Source organism: Oncorhynchus nerka, linkage group LG8, assembly GCF_034236695.1.
Source record: "Oncorhynchus nerka isolate Pitt River linkage group LG8, Oner_Uvic_2.0, whole genome shotgun sequence".
NCBI lineage: Eukaryota > Metazoa > Chordata > Actinopteri > Salmoniformes > Salmonidae > Oncorhynchus > Oncorhynchus nerka.
In genome coordinates, this window is record NC_088403.1 from 27,307,845 (window position 1) to 27,334,160 (window position 26,316).

The 26,316-nt window shown below is 42.3% G+C and overlaps 2 protein-coding genes and 1 long non-coding RNA gene across 3 annotated transcripts; all 3 read right to left on the bottom strand.

Moving 5' to 3' along the window:
- Positions 1–5,290: 5,290 nt before the first annotated feature.
- Positions 5,291–13,262, bottom strand: LOC115133062 (uncharacterized). The gene is made up of 10 exons (XM_029665900.2): positions 13,210–13,262; positions 12,050–12,088; positions 11,406–11,720; positions 10,427–10,592; positions 10,202–10,308; positions 8,299–8,646; positions 7,722–8,054; positions 7,107–7,535; positions 6,569–6,937; positions 5,291–6,168 (listed from the first exon to the last, which is right to left on the bottom strand). The coding sequence occupies exons 2-10, from the start codon at positions 12,081–12,083 to the stop codon at positions 6,158–6,160; spliced, it is 2,112 nt and encodes a 703-aa protein (XP_029521760.1). The 5' UTR covers positions 12,084–12,088; positions 13,210–13,262; the 3' UTR covers positions 5,291–6,157.
- Positions 13,263–16,884: 3,622 nt separating this feature from the next.
- Positions 16,885–23,198, bottom strand: LOC135572696 (uncharacterized). Its single transcript, XM_065021126.1, has 6 exons — positions 23,107–23,198; positions 20,538–20,623; positions 19,449–19,826; positions 18,284–18,334; positions 17,277–17,374; positions 16,885–16,920 (listed from the first exon to the last, which is right to left on the bottom strand). Exons 1-6 carry the CDS (start codon positions 23,196–23,198, stop codon positions 16,885–16,887), a joined length of 741 nt encoding a protein of 246 aa, XP_064877198.1.
- A 1,939-nt stretch (positions 23,199–25,137) lies between these two features.
- Positions 25,138–26,116, bottom strand: LOC115133716 (uncharacterized). Its single transcript, XR_003864239.2, has 3 exons — positions 26,024–26,116; positions 25,747–25,858; positions 25,138–25,569 (listed from the first exon to the last, which is right to left on the bottom strand). It is a non-coding gene; the product is annotated as an uncharacterized LOC115133716 (long non-coding RNA).
- Positions 26,117–26,316: the final 200 nt, after the last annotated feature.

The window sequence follows — 26,316 nt, forward strand, 5'->3', positions numbered from 1 at the left end:
CCTCCTCTCTACATTTTCCTCTTCTCTCTCTGCTGCTAAAGCCACTTTCTACCACTCTAAATTCCAAGCATCTGCCTCTAACCCTAGGAAGCTCTTTGCAACCTTCTCCTCCCTCCTGAATCCTCCTCCCCCTCCCCCCTCCTCCCTCTCTGCAGATGACTTCGTCAACCATTTTGAAAAGAAGGTCGACGACATCCGATCCTCGTTTGCTAAGTCAAACGACACCGCTGGTTCTGCTCACACTGCCCTACCCTGTGCTCTGACCTCTTTCTCCCTCTCTCTCCAGATGAAATCTCGCGTCTTGTGACGGCCGGCCGCCCTACAACCTGCCCGCTTGACCCTATCCCCTCCTCTCTTCTCCAGACCATTTCTGGAGACCTCCTCCTTACCTCACCTCGCTCATCAACTCATCCCTGACCGCTGGCTACGTCCCTTCCGTCTTCAAGAGAGCGAGAGTTGCACCCCTTCTGAAAAAACCTACACTCGATCCCTCCGATGTCAACAACTACAGACCAGTATCCCTTCTTTCTTTTCTCTCCAAAACTCTTGAACGTGCCGTCCTTGGCCAGCTCTCCCGCTATCTCTCTCAGAATGACCTTCTTGATCCAAATCAGTCAGGTTTCAAGACTAGTCATTCAACTGAGACTGCTCTTCTCTGTATCACGGAGGCGCTCCGCACTGCTAAAGCTAACTCTCTCTCCTCTGCTCTCATCCTTCTAGACCTATCGGCTGCCTTCGATACTGTGAACCATCAGATCCTCCTCTCCACCCTCTCCGAGTTGGGCATCTCCGGCGCGGCCCACGCTTGGATTGCGTCCTACCTGACAGGTCGCTCCTACCAGGTGGCGTGGCGAGAATCCGTCTCCACACCACGTGCTCTCACCACTGGTGTCCCCCAGGGCTCTGTTCTAGGCCCTCTCCTATTCTCGCTATACACCAAGTCACTTGGCTCTGTCATAACCTCACATGGTCTCTCCTATCATTGCTATGCAGACGACACACAATTAATCTTCTCCTTTCCCCCTTCTGATGACCAGGTGGCGAATCGCATCTCTGCATGTCTGGCAGACATATCCGTGTGGATGACGGATCACCACCTCAAGCTGAACCTCGGCAAGACGGAGCTGCTCTTCCTCCCGGGAAGGACTGCCCATTCCATGATCTCGCCATCACGGTTGACAACTCCATTGTGTCCTCCTCCCAGAGCGCTAAGAACCTTGGCGTGATCCTGGACAACACCCTGTCGTTCTCAACTAACATCAAGGCGGTGGCCCGTTCCTGTAGGTTCATGCTCTACAACATCCGCAGAGTACGACCCTGCCTCACACAGGAAGCGGCGCAGGTCCTAATCCAGGCACTTGTCATCTCCCGTCTGGATTACTGCAACTCGCTGTTGGCTGGGCTCCCTGCCTGTGCCATTAAACCCTACAACTCATCCAGAACGCCGCAGCCCGTCTGGTGTTCAACCTTCCCAAGTTCTCTCACGTCACCCCGCTCCTCCGCTCCCTCCACTGGCTTCCAGTTGAAGCTCGCATCCGCTACAAGACCATGGTGCTTGCCTACGGAGCTGTGAGGGGAACGGCACCTCAGTACCTCCAGGCTCTGATCAGGCCCTACACCCAAATAAGGGCACTGCGTTCATCCACCTCTGGCCTGCTCGCCTCCCTACCACTGAGGAAGTACAGTTCCCGCTCAGCCCAGTCAAAACTGTTCGCTGCTCTGGCCCCCCAATGGTGGAACAAACTCCCTCACGACGCCAGGACAGCGGAGTCAATCACCACCTTCCGGAGACACCTGAAACCCCACCTCTTTAAGGAATACCTAGGATAGGATAAAGTAATCCCTCTCACCCCCCCTCCCCCTGAAAAGATTTAGATGCACTACTGTTCCACTGGAGGTCATAAGGTGAATGCACCAATTTGTAAGTCGCTCTGGATAAGAGCGTCTGCTAAATGACTTTTAAAAAAAAATGTAAGGGAGTTAAGGCAATAAATAGGCCATGGTGGCGAAGTAATTACAATATGGCAATTAAACACTGGAATGGTAGATGTGCAAAAGATGGATGTGCAAGTAGAGATAATGTGGTGCAAAAGGAGCAAAATAAATAGGAGCAAAATAAATAAATACAGTATGAGGATGAGGTAGATAGATGGGCTGTATACAGATGGGCTATGAACAGGTGTAGTGATCTGTGAGCTGCTCTGACAGACAGTTCTTAAAGCTAGTGAGGGAGATGGGGAATCTCCAGCTTCAGTGATTTTTGCAGTTCCTTCCAGTCAGTGGCAGCAGAGAACTGGAAGGAAAGGCGAGGAATTGGCTTTGGGGGTGACCAGTGAGATAAACCTGCTGGAGCGCGTGCTACTAGTGAGTGCTGCTATGGTGACCAGCGAGCTGAAATAGGGCGGGGCTTTACCTAGCAGAGACTTGTAGATAACCTTTAGCCAGTGGGTTTAGCGACGAGTATGAAGCGAGGGCCAGCCAACGAGAGCGTATAGGTCGCAGTGGTGAGTAGTGTATGGGGCTTTGGTGGCAAAACAGATGGCACTGTGATAGACAACATCCAGTTTGCTGAGTAGAGTGTTGGAGGCTATTTTATAGATGACATCGCCGAAGTCAAGGATTGGTAGGATGGTCATTTTTACAAGGGTATGTTGGCAGCATGAGTGAAGGAAGCTTTGTTGCGAAATAGGAAGCCGATTCTAGATTTAATTTTTGATTGGAGATGCTTAATGTGAGTCTGGAAGGAGAGTTTACAGTCTAGCCAGACACCTAGGTATTTGTAGTTATCCACGTATTCTAAGTCAGAGCTGTCCAGAGTAGTGATGCTGGATGGGCGGGCAGGTGCGGGCAATGATCGTTTGAATAGCATGCATTGTTTTATTTGCGTTTAAGAGCAGTTGGAGGCCACAAAAGGAGAGTTGTATGGCATTGAAGCTCGTCTGGAGGTTAGTTAACACAGTGTCCAAAGAAGGGCCAGAAGTCTACAGAATGGTGTCGTCTGCGTAGAGGTGGATCAGAGAATCACCAGCAGCAAGAGCGACATCATTGATGTATACAGAGAAGAGAGTCGGCCCGACGAGAACTGAACCCTGTGTCACCCCCATAGAGACTGGCAGAGGTCCGGACAACAGGCCCTCCCGATTTGGCGAGGCAATCATTTGAGAAACCAAGGCTGTTGAGTCTGCCAATAAGAATGTGGTGATTGACAGAGCCGAAAGCCTTGGCCAGGTCGATGAATACAGCTGCAAATTACTGTGGAACAGTGTAGTAGCAAGCCTCTGTATTCTATGTTACCCAGAATGGAACTATTATATCATATTAGAAACCACATGAACACATATTTGCATTAATCCCTAGTGAGAGTGGGGAGAGAGAGGTGGCATTTTAGAGTGGATTAGGCTACATTACTGTGCGGCATCTGACAGTGCTTGTTAAAGTGGAACCCTATTGGGTCTAAAATGCCACCCCTTCAGGTGTCTTACAGATATTAACACCAATAAGATAGCAGTCTCGTTGACTGCTCCATCTAGTGGTAATGCTACAGCCTCTGACACACATCTATGGTGTCAGTGTATATTTGAATCTGGCATAGTGCCCCTTAGATGCAAGCTCTGTTTCTCTTTCCATACTGTCCTCCTCTCTTTCTGTTTAAAACATATATATACGTCAAAGAGAAAAATATGATAGTCTTACTTCCAGTGCAAAGGAACAATCTCTTCAGAGAGCAGTCTCTATTGTCCAGGGAGGAGTGTTCAGTCTCTATTGTTCAGAGAGGAGTGTTAAGTCTCTATTGTCCAGGGAGGAGTGTTCAGTCTCTATTGTCCAGAGAGGAGTGTTCAGTCTCTATTGTCCAGAGAGGAGTGTTCCGTCTCTATTGTCCAGAGAGGAGTGTTCAGTCTCTATTATCCAGAGAAGAGTGTTCAGTCTCTATTGTCCAGAGAGGAGTGTTCAGTCTCTATTGTCCAGAGAGGAGTGTTCAGTCTCTATTGTCCAGAGAGGAGTGTTCAGTCTCTATTGTCCAGAGAGGAGTGTTCAGTCTCTATTGTCCAGAGAGGAGTGTTCAGTCTCTATTGTCCAGAGAGGAGTGTTCAGTCTCTATTGTCCACAGAGGAGTGTTCAGTCTCTATTGTCCAGAGAGGAGTGTTCAGTCTCTATTGTCCAGAGAAGAGTGGTCAGTCTCTATTGTCCACAGAGGAGTGTTCAGTCTCTATTGTCCACAGAGGAGTGTTCAGTCTCTATTGTCCAGAGAGGAGTGTTCAATCTCTATTGTCCAGAGAGGAGTGTTAAGTCTCTATTGTCCAGGGAGGAGTGTTCAGTCTCTATTGTCCAGAGAGGAGTGTTAAGTCTCTATTGTCCAGAGAGGAGTGTTCAGTCTCTATTGTCCAGAGAGGAGTGTTCAGTCTCTATTGTCCAGAGAGGAGTGTTCAGTCTCTATTGTCCAGAGAGGAGTGTTCAGTCTCTATTGTCCAGAGAGGAGTGTTCAGTCTCTATTGTCCAGAGATGAGTGTTCAGTCTCTATTGTCCAGAGAGGAGTGTTCAGTCTCTATTGTCCACAGAGGAGTGTTCAGTCTCTATTGTCCAGAGAGGAGTGTTCAGTCTCTTGTCCACAGAGGAGTGTTCAGTCTCTTGTCCACAGAGGAGTGTTCAGTCTCTATTGTCCACAGAGGAGTGTTCAGTCTCTATTGTCCAGAGAGGAGTGTTAAGTCTCTATTGTCCAGAGAGGAGTGTTCTGTCTCTATTGTCCAGAGAGGAGTGTTAAGTCTGTCAATGGCACTTACAGGTCAGATGGAGGCAGTTACTACCACCCAGTTGAGGCCGAAATCCTGTGCTCAGTATTACAATATTAGATTGATTTACACGAAAGCATTAAGGATATAGTATATAAGCATTAACACCCATATGGGTCGACTGCTCAGGTGTCACTGAAGGACTCATCCCTTTTGCTGGCTAAAGAAGAGGTCAGGGGCTGCATCTGGGAAAAATAGATTTGAGCTTATGGTTTACAGAGCAGTGTTGCATAAACACAGCCCATCAGTGCAATAGTGTGTCAACATTACAGATGTCACAGACATCTCACCCCAATGAAAAGTTGTTTTCTGAGATACCAGGTTCATTGTTGCTGACAGTTGAGATGGACTCCTTCAGTCCTGCTGAAAATATTGATAACATGGATTTAGACTAGACACCACTTAATACCTCTCAAATAATAAGGATACATTATGACCATTTTAATAGCCTTTGATTCATCACTCAATGCACTTTCTACGAAGAATAAAATTCCACACTGATCAAATGCTAAATGGATGTTTATGCAGAAAGTACAAAAATAACAATTACATTCTAACTAAATCACGTTCTCAAACAGTACAGTACACGTTCTCAAACAGTACAGTACACGTTCTCAAACAGTACAGTACACGTTCTCAAACAGTACAGTACACGTTCTCAAACAGTACAGTACACGTTCTCAAACAGTACAGTACACGTTCTCAAACAGTACAGTACACGTTCTCAAACAGTACAGATCACGTTCTCAAACAGTACAGTACACGTTCTCAAACAGTACAGTACACGTTCTCAAACAGTACAGATCACGTTCTCAAACAGTACAGTACACGTTCTCAAACAGTACAGTACACGTTCTCAAACAGTACAGATCACGTTCTCAAACAGTACAGTACACGTTCTCAAACAGTACAGTACACGTTCTCAAACAGTACAGTACACGTTCTCAAACAGTACAGATCACGTTCTCAAACAGTACAGATCACGTTCTCAAACAGTACAGTACACGTTCTCAAACAGTACAGTACACGTTCTCAAACAGTACAGATCACACAGGAGTTATACTATATTTTCAGTTAATAACTTTAACTTTACCTTTCTTTACTCTGTTTTTAAATAGTTAAAGTATTACAGTACATTACAGTCAAATAACAATGCTTATAAGTTTGTATATGTAAGTAGAGTATCATTAAGCAATATCATGTAATAGAGATTATAATAATAAGTTAATAGTAGTAATAATATTAATAATCGTAGTGTAATAATATAATGAATTGAAATACAGGTTCCTTCCAGACCATGAGTGTGGTAGTCTCTCTGGCAGATCAGTGTGGTCTGTCTGCAGACGGTCCATAATGACATGGAGAGCCCTCTAGTGGAGATCTGTTGAAACATCACACACAGGATTAGAGGACATCAATGTACAGTATCTTATATGACCAGGCCTTGCCATTATGTTTTGGCTCATTCTAAAGACTTACTAGTAGAGTGAGTCTAGACTGTAGAAGGAGAGAGTTAAAGGGAGTAAAGAGCAATTCAGATAGTAGCCAGCTGTGGAGAGGTTGTGTCTGGGATGTATGTTGAGCCTCAATAGGGAGGTATAATCAGAGCATTGCATAACGTAATTCAATGCATAAATCTGACATGAGAGTCGAGACAGTAAATCTCTATTCTGCAGTAAACCATGACTCTTCTAAGTAATAATTGTCTATATGCAAAGTTCTGAATGTTCCACCCCACTGAAAAAGTCCCAAAATAGGAGTTCCAAAGTTGAGCAACCCACCTTGACAGATGAAGGGTAATTCCTGATGACAGGAAGCATCCAGCCACTTCAGTTCTCTGTTACCATCCCGGACCATCTTACCACAGTGGTAATTGATGGGGTTGAGGGGGAAGCAGCTGTGCCACTCTCTGTACTTCACCACCTTATCAACATCACCACTGGTCCACAGCCAGGGGGCGCTCCACTCAAAGATGGACCGCTCCAGACCAATCCACACCCCCCCACATGGCAGCTCCACATTGGCCAGGAGCTGGGTCAAGTCAGTCTGCACAGTCTGGTTGGTGATGTGCACCAGGTTGGAGCGACGACTTTTACAGAACTCCAGGGCATTGATCCAGCTCTTGGACTCGTTGAAGTAGTGCAGGTAATCTGCATGGACAAGAAACAAACATGAAATTGCACAAATGTTAATGGAAGTGCACTAACACAAAACCACAAATTCTCTCAAGGACTTGTCTGTCATTAAAAGCCTAACAACTGTCACTTGTACACATTTGTGCAGATTGGTACAGAATGTAGCTCCATGTCTGACACTCACCAGGATGGAGTGGAGAAGTTGTACTACTGGGGGAGGATGTGGGCTTCCTGTCTGGGGAGGTGGGACCTAATGAGGTCAGTTGTCCACTGGAAGTTGAGGTGGTGGACTGTCCAATAGTAGTGGTAGTTGGTGTTGTGGTGGACTGTCCAATAGTAGTGGTAGTTGGTGAGGTGGTGGACTGTCCATTAGTGGTGGTAGTTGGTGAGGTGGTGGACTGTCCATTAGTGGTTGTAGTTGGTGAGGTGGTGGACTGTCCATTAGTGGTGGTAGTTGGTGTGGTGGTGGACTGTCCATTAGTAGTAGTAGGTAGTAAAGTGGTAGTTGTTGTGGTGGACGTCTTGATAGAGGGAGGTCCAGTTAAAGTAGGGCTGGTGGTTTCAGGGGTAACAGGAGTGGTCGAATCCCCAGTGGTGTTAAGTGGATGTTCGTCTGTCACAATGAAGTAGAATACATATACATTTAAGTACATTTGAAGTTTCCTGTCATTTTTATCATTGATACAAAAACAATGTACTTCTAGTAAACTAGGATTTTCTTTGTGGAGATTATATACAATTTAGTCATATCACTGACTGTTTGAAAAGTTTGAAAACGCTCTTACAATGTTGAACTCACCTCCATAGCAAAAGAAAGCACTTTGATTAGAGCAATCTTTTGGAGTACATTTTCTGTCTGAGTTCAGCTGTTGACAGTTTCCACCTACCGAGGTAGGTTCACTTTCCTGAAATGGTTCTCTGTTTGACCATTCCCATTGTTTATTGTTGTGCTTAAGTCCAATCCAGGTTTCCCCTGTAGTCAACTCATCAAAGGCTTCCTGTTCTTTCTGGTTACAGATACTCGCCAGTTCTCTGCCTTTTATTGTCTTGCAGTCTGTCACAGCATCCTGCCACATCGTTGCCCCAGGCATCAGCTCATACACCTTCTCTGTTGTTCCATTACCATGACGAACTTACAGGAGGAAAGGTGAAAAGTGACACATCTGATTTCATGAGGCAGTTAATGACTAAACACAATAAGAAATAAACTTGGAAGTTACAGATGATTAATTAATAAAGTGTTGAGATCTGATTAGATGAAGAATACAGTATTAGGGTAGGGGTTGTTAAATCAATCAGTCAATCCCATTTGTTAAATGACAAGTTGGATTTTCCATTGAAAGAAAGAGACAGTGAGTGAGTTAGTCAGTCCTTACCTCGTTGACACATATACTGCATTTGAGATACACAAGTCACTGGTTGCCAATGAGATGAAGTAGACAAGACACAGTCATGACCCTCAGTGTGCACACCAAAACCTTTTTCCCAGTTAAAGAACATGAAGTCCTGTCCATCAGACCACTTCCACTTTTCAGTTGGACCAGACCTATGGAGCCCAATCCACACATCACCACTGAAATCACCCAAAGAGGATTTAATTGCATTCCAATCCTCTTCTGTGTGTATGATGGACAGGTTTGTGTAGTGTTGTCTGCAGTATTCTTGTGCTTCGGTCCAGTTTTTCTTCTCAGGGACGAGGCTGTACTTCTTGACTGAGTAGGTGACTGTTTGAAATACAGAGGAAATGTTTATCAGACTGCTTGTTGTGTTGATTGGAAAACATGACCATCTTCAGCTTCCACTATTTATAATAAAATATAGGAAACACATACTGTTTTATAGCAGAGTAAAAAAGACATGACAGAGGCAAATTCATACATTTGCAAAACTCATTCAATCCTCCAACCAATTTGTTTTATGAATATGGACGTGTCCTGTGCATCAATGACTAAAAGTGAACACATAGTAGTGATAGTATTCTATCTAAGATATCCCTCTAGTGGTGTGGGGGCTGTGCTTTGGCAAAGTGGGTGGGGTTATATCCTTCCTGTTTGGCCCTGTCCGGGGGTGTCCTCGGATGGGGCCACAGTGTCTCCTGACCCCTCCTGTCTCAGCCTCCAGTATTTATGCTGCATTAGTTTATGTGTCGGGGGGCTAGGGTCAGTTTGTTATATCTGGAGTACTTCTCCTGTCCTATTCGATGTCCTGTGTGAATCTAAGTGTGCGTTCTCTAATTCTCTCCTTCTCTCTTTCTTTCTCTCTCTCGGAGGACCTGAGCCCTAGGACCATGCCCCAGGACTACCTGACATGATGACTCCTTGCTGTCCCCAGTCCACCTGGCCATGCTGCTGCTCCAGTTTCAACTGGCCTGGGCCCTAGGACCATGTCCCAGGACTACCTGACATGATGACTCCTTGCTGTCCCCAGTCCACCTGGCCATGCTGCTGCTCCAGTTTCAACTGTTCTGCCTTACTATTATTCAACCATGCTGGTCATTTATGAACATTTGAACATCTTGGCCACGTTCTGTTATAATCTCCACCCGGCACAGCCAGAAGAGGACTGGCCACCCCACATATGCTCTCTCTAATTCTCTCTTTCTTTCTCTCTCTCGGAGGACCTGAGCCCTAGGACCGTGCCCCAGGACTACCTGACATGATGACTCCTTGCTGTCCCCAGTCCACCTGACTGTGCTGCTGCTCCAGTTTCAACTGTTCTGCCTTATTATTATTCGACCATGCTGGTCATTTATGAACATTTGAACATCTTGGTCATGTTCTGTTATAATCTCTACCCGGCACAGCCAGAAGAGGACTGGCCACCCCACATAGCCTGGTTCCTCTCTAGGTTTCTTCCTAGGTTTTGGCCTTTCTAGGGAGTTTTTCCTAGCCACCGTGCTTTTACACCTGCATTGTTTGCTGTTTGGGGTTTTAGGCTGGGTTTCTGTACAGCACTTTGAGATATCAGCTGATGTACGAAGGGCTATATAAATAAATTTGATTTGATTTGATTTGATATAGAGTTTACACATCATTGGTCTGAAACGGCTCTCTTCAAAGAGCTCTGATGCTGGATTGATGACGTTCAATAAGTTACACCTTCAACAGAGATGATGGAATCAACAGAAACACAACATGACAGAGTTTGATATCCATGTCAATGTTACCCTGTTTAAGAGGGCCTATTAACAAAGTCTACCTCTGTGATTATTAGATATTGGCTAGATATTCAATGGCCAAAACAAATGATGAATCAAGTCATGTCATTGTATGTACTCACCTTTACCACTGCAGTTTCTCAGAGAGTAGCCTGAGGTTGCATGTTGGAGGTGCTGTATTGTAATTTCAGGCGTATGACCAGTTGAGGCCTTCAGGAAACATTTGTTTCTGTGGGATAAATATCACAAAAAATGTGGTAGTAGTTATCAGAATGGTGCTGATTCAAAAATGATATTGCTGCCTTTATTTGCCCAAGCATAAAAAAATATAATTTTTGAGCATTTACCTGTGGACTATTATTCCTGTGTTTTCATCAACAAATGTGAAGTACTGGCATGTGTCATTTTTGGTGCATTCCTGCCTGCACTGACTTGCATTTTCGATTGTAAATGGCTGATTCGCAATATTGTTCCCCAGAAAATGGACTTCGTCCAGTAGGTCCCTCACACAACCTGTAACCAAGACATACTGTATTTCACCACACAGACCATCAGAAAGGGACACAGGATAAAGATAAACTAGGCAGCAAAAGGATATTACCAGTAGTGCAGACTTTGTTCGTGTTAAGGGATTTTTTAAAATCAATAATGACTAATTATGTATACATTTCAATCAGGACTGACTAATCAGAATACTATTATGTTACTGTATAGATGTATGAATTTTCTTTTAATCCTAGTACTGAATATAATGTGTGTAATTATAATCAAGAATTAGAACAATGACTGTATGTTCCTTGGTAGAAACGAATGAACTTATCGTCAGACTGGCTAGAATGCTTATCTACACAGGAAGACCTTGGCTCGGTCATAAATGATCTAAATTGGTGGGAGACGATGTAGGAAAGCTTGAGAACTATACTGCCATTGTACCGGAGTGGAGGAGAGATGGGACAGTTTGAAACCTAATGACGTCATTTTCAGTTTATAACTTGTTGTAAATTGTATCATGTTCAGTACTCTCGAGAATAAACGCTGGTGCTTGATTTTGAGACTGGTCTCCGCCCATTTTATGCAAATAAGTTTCTTACAAATCCTTAGAAATGGGCTGAGTGTATTAATTTAATTGGGTATTAAACATATAGGAATTTAATTCCTCTAACAGTTAGCGAGAGAACAAACTGATACACAATAGTGATGCACTAATACAACATTCATACATGGAGATGAAGACTTTAAACCTTCCTGTTCCTTCCTACTGTATGGTGACATCGGCACTGAGCAAAACCCATTGTTAAACCATAGTCTGAAGTGAGCAACACTTACCTTTGACTACCCTCAGACTGTAGAATTGTTTAAGATCATTGAACCATCCAGATCCAGGGACATAGACTTTGCAGCAGTAGCTCCCACGGTCTGTCGGCTGTAGTTTTAAAATGGTGAGATTCACTGTTCCAACTTCAGCGTTAATGTTATATTTGGATTGATCTTCCATTATGGGATCAGTACACTGAAAAGTTCCACAAGTTCTGTCCCAGCATGTCTCAAGCTTTTTATCCCCTAGGTATGTGCAGACAAGGGTAACATAGTTTCCCTCTAGTACCGATACCTCAGTCCCAAACACTGGTGAGGACATGGCTGCTGTGGGGATAAATGTCACATCAGAAAGATGTTATTTTTAGGATGGTCAATCTCTTTCTCTGTTTAGATTGTGACACCGACATCAACATTAGGGCTAGAATTTCAACTTCATAATCACTGTACTAAAATGTGAATGTGTCAACTCAAGGAGAGAGATCTGTAGATGTCATCTTAAATGTTGGTTAAACTGAAGCTCATTGTACATAAATAGATGTTGACAGGTTCTGAATCACTACCCAACTACTTTGAAACCATGGTCAACTAGATAAGTCATAGCAGGTTGGTCTATAATACCAAAAGAGGAATATTCATCCCATCTGAACTCTTACCCAGTAGCAGGAGTAGAAGTACTGGCTGTATCATGACCACTGTGAAAAGATTGTGGTTTAATGCTCCCAACCCTTATATTGCAACTCAAGAGAAGCATTGTTGATGTGAACACATGTTAATTAAAACACAATCATTTATCAATCCAGACCTGTTTGAAAGATGTAATGTAGAAGAAAATAATTAAGAAAGAATTGTCAGTCTTCGTTCATTCGTGTTGAAGTCTGAACTAATGTGCACAACTTCCTTCTGAGAGTTAACAGGCAGGCAGTGTTGTACCTTTCCAGTTAAACAAAATGACAAAATGATGATAAGGTGATTTGACTACCAAAGTGCATTGCAGTTACTCTACGGAAACATTACATGGAATAAACTTTGATTAACCAAACATGCACTTTGAAAGAAGTAAAAAATATAGTCTAATTTGAGGTAAATGTGTTGAGATTTAAAAGTGTCTCAAGTCTCTCTAAATCTACTGATTTCCACAATTTCTTTGATATGCATAAGATATGTTTTGACTCACACTGTTATCAAACATTAGATTTGACTTCTACACTTAGAAAAAAGTTATCTAGAATCTGAAAGGGTTCTTTGACTGTTCCCATAGGAGAACCCTTTGAAAAGGCCTTATGGGTTCCATGTGGAACCATTTCACAGAGGAAAATATTATTCTATGATCAAAAACGGTTATTCAAAAGGTTCTCCTATGAGGACAGCTGCAGAACCCTTTTGGAACCTTTTTTTCTAAGAGTGCAGGAGCGGACAGGGACCAGTATTCATTTCTAAAACACTGGCCCATTTTTTTCTTTATGGCACAAAACTGGCCCAATATTTTTACCTTGAGGGCCCCATTATTAGACAGACAGTGATCATTTTCCACAACATAAAAATAAAAACAAGTTAGACGGGCTGGTCCACTTTTAGCCAAGTGGGCCTATCTGGCATTTTGGGCAAATGTCTGACACTTTAAGAGTGTAGTCAGTCTCAACTTCATAAAAATACACAGAATACTAAGCAATGGGCACCATTCAAATAATTTCAAACAGTAAGTTATAAAAGGTGCCAAACACATCTGAATTATTACCTCTTAAATTGAAACACTGTGCTTTTCTTTGATCAGGATAAAAATGTTTAATGCAGCTTGAAATGATGGCACACCTACCCAGTTAGCTGTCCTCTTCCCTCCCCAGAGTTTGGTTGTGAGATGGGGAGACCGGGGAAAGAGAGGTGAGTTTATAGAGTTTCTCTCCTCCCTCTCTGCTGACCAGGTGAACACACCCAGGAGATGCTGAAACTTCAGCTCCAACCCCTCCCTCCACATAAACAAATAAACAAATAGACCCAATGTATTTTCTCTGTTATTACAGTGGACTTTATACAGTGTTAGAAATACAGTACATCTACGTTGCTTGATCAAATATACATTTCTGTTAGTGTATCAAGTTCACATTTGTGACAATAATTTGCAGTACATTTGGTAAATAGGAATCAACTCATGATTATTGGCGCTGGACAATGGCTTCACTAAAGTGCATGGTTCAGTACAATATCCACTGACCTCTGATTGATGAGACATGAAGATATGTGGTTAAAGAAACAAAGAAAACACCAAATATATCATTGTAACCTGTGTCAGTGAGTTCTCCCAGTTCCAGGCAAAGCAGGTCACCTTCCGACATCCCAATGCATTGTAAATAAAGTCCTGTTTTCTATGTGGTACCTGAAGGGTTATGGCAGCCTAATCCCCAATTGTGTAAACAAAGTTCAATGTGTTTCTGTATGTACAAAAGCCCATAGTTCCTGGTATGAACATGTTGTAGTCCATACGGGTAATTTTTGGGGATTTCAGTGCTACAGTACAAGTAGATACATTAGGATGTGGTTTTACTTCCTTGTCTCTATGTTGATGTGGATAATCATGTTTGCTAGGCCTGATTCATGTATAACAGCCATCAACAACATGAATAAGGACAAGAACCCCACACCCCTCCCCTGCTATCCATGAGCTTGTGTTTATGACTGTAATAGCTGCCACAGTCAACACACCATGATACCAGGGAAAATTATAATATCCAAATGTTTCTTAGGTTTATAACATGGATACTGTCATACTGTCACACCCACAACGGTCTCTGTCTGTCTCGATACTTACAGTTCCCTGAAGGCTGCCACTTGGATGTGGGCACATAATTCTACATTGATGTGATTTCAAATCAAATCAAACTTTATTTGTCACATGCGCCAACTACAACATGTTTAGACCTTACCGTGAAATGCTTACTTACAAGCCCTTAACCAACAGTACAGTTCAAGAAAGAGTTAAAAAAAATATTTACCATATAAACAAGTAACACAATAAAATAACAATAACGAGGCTATATACAGGGGGTACCGGTACCGAGTCAATGTGCGGGGATACAGGTTAGTTGAGGTAATTTGTACATGACTTGCCTAGTTAAATAAAAAAATAAAAAGCTTGGGGGGAAGTGACTATGCATAGATAATAAACAGCGTAGCAGCAGTGTAAAAATGTCAATCTAAATAGTTTGGTCGCCATTTGATTAATTGTTCAGTAGTCTTATGCCTTGGGGGTAGAAGCTGTTAAGGAGCCTTTTGGTCCTAGACTTGGCGCTCGGGTACCACTTGCCGTGCGGTAGCAGAGAAAACAGTCTATGACTTGGGTGACTCGGGTCTTTGACAATTTTTTAATCTTTCCTCTGACACCGCCTAGTATATAGGTCCTGGATGGCAGGAAGCTTGGTCCCAGTGATGTACTGAGCCGCACGCACTACCCTCTGTAGCGCCTTGTGGTCAGATGCCGAGCAGTTGCCATACCAGGCGGTGATGCAACTGGTCTGGATGCTCTCGATGGTGCAGCTGTATAACTTTTTGAGGATCTGGGGACCCATGCCAAATCTTTTCAGTCTCCTGGGGGGGAAAAGGTGTTGTCGTGCCCTCTTCACGACTGTCTTGGTGTGTTTGGACCATGATAGTTTGCTGGTGATGTGGACACCAAGGAACTTGAAACTCTCGACCCGCTCCACTACAGCCCCGTCGATGGTAGTGGGGGCCTGTCCGCTCCGCCTTTTCCTGTAGTCCACGATCAGCTCCTTTGTCTTTGAGGGAGAGGTTGCTGTCCTGCTACCACAGTGCCAGGTCTCTGACTAACTCCCTATAGGCTGTCTCATTGTTGTGGGTGATCAGGCCTACCACTGTTGTGTTGTCAGCAAACTTAATGATGGTGTTGGAGTTGTGTTTGGCCACGCTCCTGTACAGGGAGTACAGGAGGGGACTAAGCACACACCCCTGAGGGGCCCCAGTGTTGAGGATCAGCGTGGCAGATGTGTTGTTGCCTACCCTTACCACATGTGGTGGACTGTCAGGAAGTCCAAGATCCAGTTGCAGAGGGAGGTGTTTAGTCTCAGGATCCTTAGCTTAGTGATAAACTTTGTGGGCACTATGATGTTGAATGCTGAGCTGTAGTCAATGAACAGCATTCTCACGTAGGTGTTCCTTTTGTCCAGGTGAGAAAGGGCAGTGTGGAGTGCGATTGAGATTACGCCAGCTGTGGATCTGTTGGGGCGGAATGTAAATCGGAGTGGGTCTAGGGTATCAGGGAGGATGCTGTTGATGTGATCCATGACCAGCCTTTCAAAGCACTTCATGGCTACCGACGTGATTGCCCTGGGGCGGTAATCATTTAGTCAGATTACCTTCACTTCCTTGGGCACAGGGACTATGGTGGTCTGCTTGAAACATGTAGGTATTACAGACTCGGGGAGAGGTTTAAAATGGCAGTGAAGACAATTGCCAGTTGGTCCGCGCATGCTTTGAGTACACGTCCTGGTAATCTGTCTGGCCCTGCGGCTTTGTGAATGATGACCTGTTTAAAACCTCTTAGAACTACCCATCCTGGATCCGGTATATTTGTCAGGTCTTAGTCACATCGGCTACGGAGAGCGTTATATCACAGTCGTCCAAAACAGCTGGTGCTCTCATGCATGCTTCAGAGTTGCTTGCCTGGAAGCGAGCATAAAAGGCAATTAGCTCGTCTGGAAGGCTCGCGTCACTGGGAAGCTCGTGTTTGGGTTTCCCTTTGTAGTCCGTATTAGTTTTCAAGCCCTGCCACATCCGACAGGCGTCAAAGCCTGTATAGTAGGATTCAATCTTAATCCTGTATTGATGCTTTGCTTGTTTGGTGGTTTGTCTCAGGGCATAGCGGGATTTCTTATACGCGTTTCTTATTAGCATCCCACTCCTTGAAAGCGGCAGCTCTAGCCTTTAGCTCTATGAGGATTTTGCCTGTAATCCATGGTTTCTGGTTTGGATATGTTCGCACGGGAACTGTGGGGATGACGTCGTAGGTGCACTTATTGATGAAGCCAATGACTGAGGTTTGTGCCCCCATCTCACCATTCTTGCTGGAGGGTGAAAATAATGGTAATACTGTTGTCACTAAAACATATTTTATTTGAGAATGTCAAGTCACATCCATATGAAGAATTATACATTGCAAATTCCTCACTGAAATGTCCATTTTATTCCTCTTCACTTCACTAATCTAATTTCCCTTATGTACAACAAACATTATTATTACACTACATTCATACACCTACAAAACATTTAGATTATAATTTGATATGACAATAGTAAATCATTGGAACGTTTAAATCTATCCTCATATAAATTTGCTTTATGTTTTACTTTCTTCAGACAAATCAAACTATTATAACTTACTTGAATAACATTAAGTAAAATAACATGATATTATGTATTATAAGGTATATAACATGTCATGTGATTTTTTTGGACTTTCCATCCCTCTCCTGCTGCATCATCATGGCTGGTCCTCTTCATCCAGACCCACACTGACCTTGGAAAACAAACACAACACTACAAAGACTCTCACTGGAATTAGTTCATGAACACCTTACTTCATTTCCATAGTTTCAACGGGATGCAAAACGTAACACACTGAACAAAGGACTCTGAACAACAGACTAAACAGAAGGAGGGTCATTTTGGATGAAGTTCCCATTCTTAGCAAACTCCTTTCTGATCTATGAGATATGATCAAACCAGATAAAGCCTGCAGCACTCATCGTTTTTATCAAGCATCAGAGTTTATTAATATGGTCAGTTGGAATATAAACTTGTGATCATAAGAGAACAGTGAAATAAGTGAGGATGACATTGATTTCTGATGTGGGAGATGTAGGACTACTGTACCTGCTCCAACATCTGTTCCTTTACCACTGGGTCATTGAGGTCAGCTCCTGTGTTAGATTTCAGAGACATCCTTACAATGGTCTGCTTGATTCTCTTTTCTAGAGGGACAATAAATAAGTCACTTTTCCTTCAATGTCCTTTTGTAGGCTGTAAATTACTTTGGAACTATGTAATAACAAGACTCTGTTTAACAGTATGGAAATATTATCTCATAAGATAAACCACATGAACACACACTTGCATTAGTCCTTAGTGAGAGTGTTGGGAGAGAGGTGGCATCTGACAGTGGTGTAGTCTACATGAATCCATCTGACAGTGGTGTAGTCTACATGAATCAATCTGACAGTGGTGTAGTCTACATGAATCCATCTGATAGTGGTGTAGTCTACATGAATCCATCTGACAGTGGTGTAGTCTACATGAATCCATCTGATAGTGGTGTAGTCTACATGAATGCCTCTCTGTGTCCTGCATCTGACAGTGCTTGTTAAAGTAGAACCCTATTGGTGCTAAAATGCCATCCCTACACCTGTCCTACAGATATAAACCCCAATAACCCCAATAAGATACCAGTCTTGGGGACTATCTGGTCTAGCGGTAATGCCACAGTCTCTGGAACACGCCTTTGGTGTCGTAGGTTTGAATCTGGCCTAGTGCACTTTGATGCAACCTCTGTGTAACTTTCCCTACTGTCATACTATATTTCTATTTGTTTATTGAAAATATATACTTAAAATAAAAATAATATGAATAAATAAATAAATAGAGATGATAGTCTTACTTCCAATGCAAAGGAACAATCTCTTCAGAGGGCAGTCTCTATTGTCCAGGGAGGAGTGTTCAGTCTCTCCATGGCCCTTACGGGTCAGAGAGTCGCAGTTACTACCACCCAGTTGAGACTGATTGTCTGTCCTCAATTTTACAATATTAGATTGATTTCCACTAAACCATTAAGGATACAGTATATAAGCATAAACACTCACATGGGTCGACCACTCAGGTGTCACCGAAGGACTCATCCAAGGACTGCTGGCTAAAGAAGAGGTCAGGGGCTGCATCTGGGAAAAATAGATTTGAGCTTATGGTTTAGAGAGCAGTGTTGCATAAACACAGCCCATCAGTGCAATAGTGTGTCAACATTACAGATGTCACAGACATCTCACCCCAATGAAAAGTTGTTTTCTGAGATACCAGGTTCATTGTTGCTGACAGTTGAGATGGACTCCTTCAGTCCTGCTGAAAATATTGATAACATGGATTTAGACTAGACACCACTTAATACCTCTCAAATAATAAGGATACATTATGACCATTTTAATAGCCTTTGATTCATCACTCAATGCACTTTCTACAAAGAATAAAATTCCACACTGATCAAACTCTAAATGGTTGTTTATTCAGAACAGAGATGAAAGGAAAATCAAAATAACAATAACTACATTCTAACTTAGTGTTCTCAAACAGTACCTATCACTATATTTTCAATGAATAACTTTTACTTTACCTTTCTTTACAATTGAAGCATTAAAGTAAATTATAGGTCAAATAACAACGTTTATGTGTCAGTATGTGTAAGTACAGTCTCATTCAGTAATATCATGTAACTGAGATGATAATAAGTAAATGTAGTAATACTATTAATAATAGTGGTTTAAAATTATAATTATTTGAAATGCATGTTCCTTCCAGACCATGAGTGTGGTAGTCTCTCTGGCAGATCAGTGTGGTGTCTGTCTGCAGACTGTCCAGGCTGCCATAGAGAGCCCTCTAGTCGAGATCTGTTGGATGAGAGGACATCAATGTACAGTATCTTATATGACCAGGCCTTGTCATTATGTTTTGGCTCATTCTAAGGACTATTACTAGTAGAGTGAGTCTAGACTGTGTAAAAGGGAGGGAGTTAAATGGAGAAAAGAGCCATTCAGATAGTAGCCAGCTGTAGAGAGGGGGTGTCTGGGATGTATGTTGAGCCTTTTTCAATGGGGAGGTAAAATCAGAGCATTACATAAAATCATACATTGCATAGAGCAGACATGAGAGTCAAGACAGTAAATCTCTATTCCGCATTCAACCATGACACTTCTGTGTAATATTTGTCTATCTGTAACGTTCTGAATGTTCCACCCCACTGAACAAGCCCCATAATAGGAGCTCCAAAGTTGAGCAATGCACCTTGACAGATGAAGGTTAATTCCTGATGACAGGAAGCATCCAGCCACTTCAGTTCTCCGTTACCAACCCAGACCATCTTACCACAGTGGTAATTGATGGGATTGAGGGGGAAGCAGCTGTGCCACTCTCTGTACTTCACCACCTTATCAACATCCCCACTGGTCCACAGCCAGGGGGCGCTCCACTCAAAGATGGACCGCTCCAGACCAATCCACACCCCCCCCCCACATGGCAGCTCCACATTGGCCAGGAGCTGGGTCAAGTCAGTCTGCACGGTCTGGTTGGTGATGTGCACCAGGTTGGACTCTGAGCCACAACTTTTACAGAACTTCAGGGCATTTATCCAGCTCTTGGACTCGTTGAAGTAGTGCAGGTAATCTGCATGGACAAGACACAAACACACATGAAAATAGCACCCATGTTAATGCAAATTCATAAACACAAAACGACAAATACACACAGTGGTATAAAGTACCTAAATAAAAACTACTTGAAAGTAGTACTTTTGTTGGGTATCTGTACATTACTTACTATTTACTTCACCACATTCCTAAAGAAAAGTACATTTCACTCCCTACATTCTCCCTGACACCTATAAGTACTTGTTACATTTTGAATGCTTTGCAGGACAGGAAAATTGTCAAATTATCAACAGAACATCTATGGTCATCCCTACTGGTTCTGATCTGGCAGACTCACTAAACACGCATGCTTCATTTGTAAATGAGTGTTGGAGTGTGCCCCTGACTATCCGTAATTTAAAAAGACATGAAAATATAAGGAATTTGAAATTATTCATACTTTTACATTTTATACTTAAGTGTATTTTAACAATAACATTTACTTTTGATACTTAAGTATATTTAGAACCAAATACTTTTAGACTTTTACTCAAGTAGTATATTACTGTGTGACTTTCACTTTAACTTGAGTCATTTTCTTTTAAGGTATCTTTACTCTTACTCAAGTATGACAATTGGGTACTTTTTCCACCACTGAATACGCTCAAGGTCTTATCTTCCATTAAATGTCCAACAACTGTCATTTGTACACCTTTGTGCAGAATGTAGTTCCATGTTTGACACTCACCGGGATGGAGTGGAGAAGTTGTAATACTGGGGGAGGATGTGGGCTTCCTGTCTGGGGAGGTGGGACCTAATGAGGTCAGTTGTCCACTGGACGTTGAGGTTGGTGGTGTGGTGGACTGTCCAATAGTAGTGGTAGGTGGTGAGGTGGTGGACTGTCCATTAGTAGTGGCAGGTGGTGAGGTGGTGGACTGTCCATTAGTAGTGGTAGGTGGTGGACTGTCCATTAGTAGTGGTAGGTGGTGAGGTGGTGGACTGTCCATTAGTAGTGGCAGGTGGTGAGGTGGTGGACTGTCCATTAGTAGTGGTTGGTGGTGAGGTGGTGGACTGTCCATTAGCAGTGGTAGGTGGTGAGGTGGACATCTTGGCAGAGGGAGATCCAGTTGAAGTAGAGGTGGTGGTATCAGGAGTAGCAGGATTGGCCACATCCCCAGTGGTGTTACTTAGACGTTCACCTGTCAAAATCAAAAAGAACACATGCAAATAAGTGCCTGTTTCCTGTCATGTTGATCAATGTTATTAAAGCAATGTACTCTATATAAAACATTTACATGTGTATTATTTGGGAGGATCTATACAAACTAATCATAAATTATGATTGACTGTCAACACGAGTTTGTTAACACTCTCACCAGGTTCAATTTACCCCCATAGCACAGAGAATGACTTAGAACAATTTTCTGCTGTCTATTTTCTGTAATAGTTCAGCTTTACACAGTTTCCGTCTCCCAAACACATTGGATTGTCCCATTTCTGAAATGGTTCCCCACTGGACCAATTCCATGTGTTGTTCTCACTCTTTAGTCCAATCCAGGTGATCCCTTTAGTCACCTGATCAAAGGCATCCTGCTCTTTCTGGTTACAGATACTGGCTGGTTCTCCTTGTTGATAGTTGCAGTCTTTCACAGCCTCCGTCTAGTTCTTTGGTTCGGTTATCAGCTTATACACCTTCTCTGTTGTTCCATTGTCATGACAAACTTATGGGAAGAAAGGTGAAAAGTGATTTATCAGAATTCATGAGACAGTTAATAAGAATAATATACAGGAAGTCAATAATAGGGGATATTTTGAGGTCGACATCCAGTGATTTGAAGTGGAAACAATAGTGGTTTTAGAGATAGAAAGAGAGAGGCCATACCGTATTGACACATGTAGGGTAATGAGGTGTCACACAACTGTTGTTGAAAACAAGAACAAACTGAAACGGCACAGTGAATGTTGGGATGGCTGCCAAAGACACCTTCCCAGTTTAAGAACATCAACTCCTCCCCATCAGACCACCTCCACTTTTCATCTGGATCAGGTTTATCTCTATGGAGCCCAATCCACACATCACCATTTTAAATTACTCAGAGTGGATTGAATTGCCTTCCAATCCTGTTCTGTGTGTATGATGGACAGATTTGTGTAGTGTTGTCTGCAGTACTCGTGTGCCTCGGTCCAGTTTTTCTTCTCAGGGACAAGGCTGTACTTCTAGGGGACTTCTAGGGGAGTAGGTGACTGTTTAAAATACAGAGGAAAATGCTTATCAGACTGCTTGTTGTGTTGACTGGCAAACAGGACCATCTTCATCTTCCACTATTTATTATAAAATATAGGCAACACATACGGTTTGATAGCAGAGTAATATAGAGATGTATATTTAATTGATGAAAGCAACAGAGCACGTGTCAAGGCCATGGAGAAATTAACACAACCTCCTTCCAAATTTCTCTCTCATTCCAGTTAAATTTAAAGTACTGGCACTTGTCATTATTGGTGCATTCCTGCCTGCACCGACTTGCATTTTGGGTTGCAATTGGCTGATTCTCAATATTGTTCCCCAGATAATGGAAGTATTTCACCACACAGACCGTCAGAAGGGACACAGGATAAAGCATCACTAGTCACTAGTCAAATCACTAGTCAAAACAACATTACCAACAGTACAGACTTTGTTAGGGAAAGAACACAATAGTGATGTATAAATGTAACTTTCATACATTGAGATCAAGACACAAATGGTTGACTTTGGCCTTTTTGATGGAAGTGGTAGGTGTGCTCAAACATTCAATACATACACTAAATGTTAGGATTCAGGAACAGACAGCATTGACCATGAAAAGAGTTTTGGCTTGTTCACCTCACAATACACACAAACCGATCAACCCTTCATGTTCCTTCCTACTGTATGGTGGCATCTGCACTGAACAAAATCCATTGACAACCAGTAGTATGAAGTGCAACACATACCTTTCACTACCCCCAGACTGTAGAATTCTAAAGGACTATTTAACCCTCTAGAGATCTCTGCTCTGCAGCAGTAGCTCCCACTGTCTGCAGGCTGAAGGTTTAGAGATCTCTGCTCTGCAGCAGTAGCTCCCACTGTCTGCAGGCTGAAGGTTTAGAGATCTCTGCTCTGCAGCAGTAGCTCCCACTGTCTGCAGGCTGAAGGTTTAGAGATCTCTGCTCTGCAGCAGTAGCTCCCACTGTCTGCAGGCTGAAGGTTTAGAGATCTCTGCTCTGCAGCAGTAGCTCCCACTGTCTGCAGGCTGAAGGTTTAGAGATCTCTGCTCTGCAGCAGTAGCTCCCACTGTCTGCAGGCTGAAGGTTTAGAGATCTCTGCTCTGCAGCAGTAGCTCCCACTGTCTGCAGGCTGAAGGTCTAAAATGGTGAAGTTCACCATCACGACTCCACTTATACATCTGCATTTGTTTTCTTGTGTGATTGTTATTGTTGTGTCAGCTATGTGATTACAACAGGACCACCATTTGCAAGTACTGCTTGCTGTTTGGGGTTTTTTGGCTGCGTTTCTGTACAGCACTTTGTGACATCGGCGGATAAGTACAGACTTTATAAATATATTTGAATGATTGATTGACATGGTATACACTTCGATTAACCGAACACATACTTTGAAAGTAGCAAATACATTTAGAATCCAAGTCGAGGTAAAAGATGTGATGGAGCTTTAATTTCAACATATTTTCATCTCTAAATCTATTGATTCCCACATTGTCTATGATATGCATAATATACACATATATATATATATATATATATATATATATATATATATATATATATATATATATATATATAAAAACTTTGATTTAATATTAGATTTTACCTCTAGTCAGAATATTAAACAAAGAGCAAAGAGCTCCATTCAAATAATTTAAAGGAGATACGAAAAAGTTACAAAAGGTTATGTGAGTATCTCTTAAAAGAAAAGGACAGAGTGCAAAATCATTTGATGTTTTCAATTGATCCAAGATGTTTAATGCAGCTTGAAATGATGTCACACCTACCCAGTTAGCTGTCCTCTTCCCTCCCCAGAGTTTGGTTGTGAGATGGGGAGACCGGGGAAAGAGAGGTGAGTTTATAGAGTTTCTCTCCTCCCTCTCTGCTGACCAGGTGAACACACCCAGGAGATGCTGAAACTTCAGCTCCAACCCCTCCCTCCACATAAACAAACACTGACCAATAGACCCAATGTATTTTCTCTGTTATTACAGTGGACTTTATACAGTGTTAGAAATGCAGTACATCTGCGTTGCTTGATCAAATGTACATTTCTGTTAGTGTATCAAGTTCACATTTGTGACAATAATTTGCAGTATATTTGGTAAATAGGAATCAATTCATTATTTCCACTGGACTTGGGCTAAAGAGCATGGAGAGCAATATCTACTGACCTCTGTTTAATGAGACATGAAGATATGTGGTTAAAGAAAACACCAAATATACCATTGTACGGTCCGTATTTGATGCGTGCGACTAACAAAATGTGATTTGATTTGTAACCTGTGAGTTCTCTCAGTGCCAGACAAAGCAGGCCATCTTCCTACAGCCCAATGCATTGTAATTAAGGTTTGTTTTCATGTGGCCAAAAGGAGAAGGAATGCTTGTTGTGCACGATAAGAGCAGATGGATGTCTTAAGGTGAACGCACCAATTTGTAAGTCGCTCTGGATAAGAGCGTCTGCTAAATGACTTAAATGTAAATGTAATGTGGTACCTGCAGGGTTATGGCAGCCTAATCCCCAATTGTGTAAACAAAGTGCAATGTAATTCTGGATGTACAAGAGCCCATAGTTCCTGGTATGAACACGGTGTAGCTTATTTGGTTGGAGTTTAGTGCTACGGTTGAAGTAGTTCGGATGTGGTTTTAATTCCTGGTCTATGTCAATTTGGATAAAACCATTTGCTAAATAACTAGGCCTACATGACTTAGTTTATCAAGTTGATTAATGTATAACAGCCATCAACCACATGAATAAGGGCAAGACCCCCACACCCCTCCCCTGTTATCCATGAGCCTGTGTTCAACTGTAATAGCTGCCACAACACACCATGACACCAGGGAAAACTCTAATGATATACAAATGTTGATTAGCTTCATAACATGGATACTGCCATTCTGTCACACCCACAACAGTCTGTCTGTCTGTGTGTGTCTCTGTATGTACTCTTCCCTGAAGGTTGCTGCTTGCATGTTGGCACATAATACTACATAACTCTGTTGTGATTACTGCCTCCATCTCACCATTCTTGCTGGAGAGTGAAAATAATGGTAATACTGATGTCACTAATCAAACATCTTTTATTGAAGAATGTCAACAGTCGCATCCATAATTGAGTGTGTAACATAATTTTTCTCATTACAATGCAAGTCCCTGACTGAAATGTCCTTAACAACAGACTTGAAAAACCACAAATGTCCTTTTAATTCCTCTTCTCTTCACTAACCAAATTGCCCTGATGTACAACAAACATTATTACATTACATTCATACACCAACAAATATCTTAGATTATAATTTGGTGTTATATTAGTCAAACATTGTAAAGTCTAAATTAATCCTAATGTAAATTGACTTCATAATTTTACCTTCATACGACAAATCGAACTATCATAACTTGAATGACATTAACAAGAATAATATTGTATTACGTATTATAAGGTATATAATATATAATGTGGTTTCCTTGGACCTTCCATGCCTCTCCTTCTGCATCGCCTTTACTGGTCCTCTTCATCCAGACCCACACTGACCTAAGAAAACAAACACAACAGTACAAAGACTCACTGGAAATAGTTCATGAACACCTGACTTCATTTCCAAACTGTCAATGGGATGCAAAACCTAACAACACACTGTACAAGGGACTCTGCACAAGACTAAACAAAAGTAGGGTCATTTTTATACCTGTAGCACCAAAAAGTGCTTACCTTCATCAGGGCTTCCAAGTTCAACTGTTTTGCGAAAAACATCTCCATTCGGCAGTTCTCTCCAGCGTAGGCCTTGGATGAAGTTACCATTCTTCACAAACTCCTTTCTTATCTATGAGATATGATCAAACTAGATGAAGTCAGCAACACCAACTTTTAATTGAGCATCATAAATGTAATACTATGTGATGTCAGGTTTCTATTCCTAATCCTGAAAACAGTGAAATGAGTGAGGATGACATTGATTTCTGATGTGGGAGATGTAGGACTACTGTACCTGCTCCAACATCTGTTCCTTTACCACTGGGTCATTGAGGTCAGCTCCTGTGTTAGATTTCAGAGACATCCTTACAATGGTCTGCTTGATTCTCTTTTCTAGAGGGACATATGAATGGTAACAGACACTCAAATGAGGTTCACCTTATTTACAATAAATAATTATTTTTTTCTTCCAATGTCCTTTAAAGGCTGTAAATGACTTTGTAACTGTGTAGTAGCAACCCTCTGTGTTCTATGTTTACCAGTATGGAACTATTATCTCATAACTGAAACCACATGATCACATATACA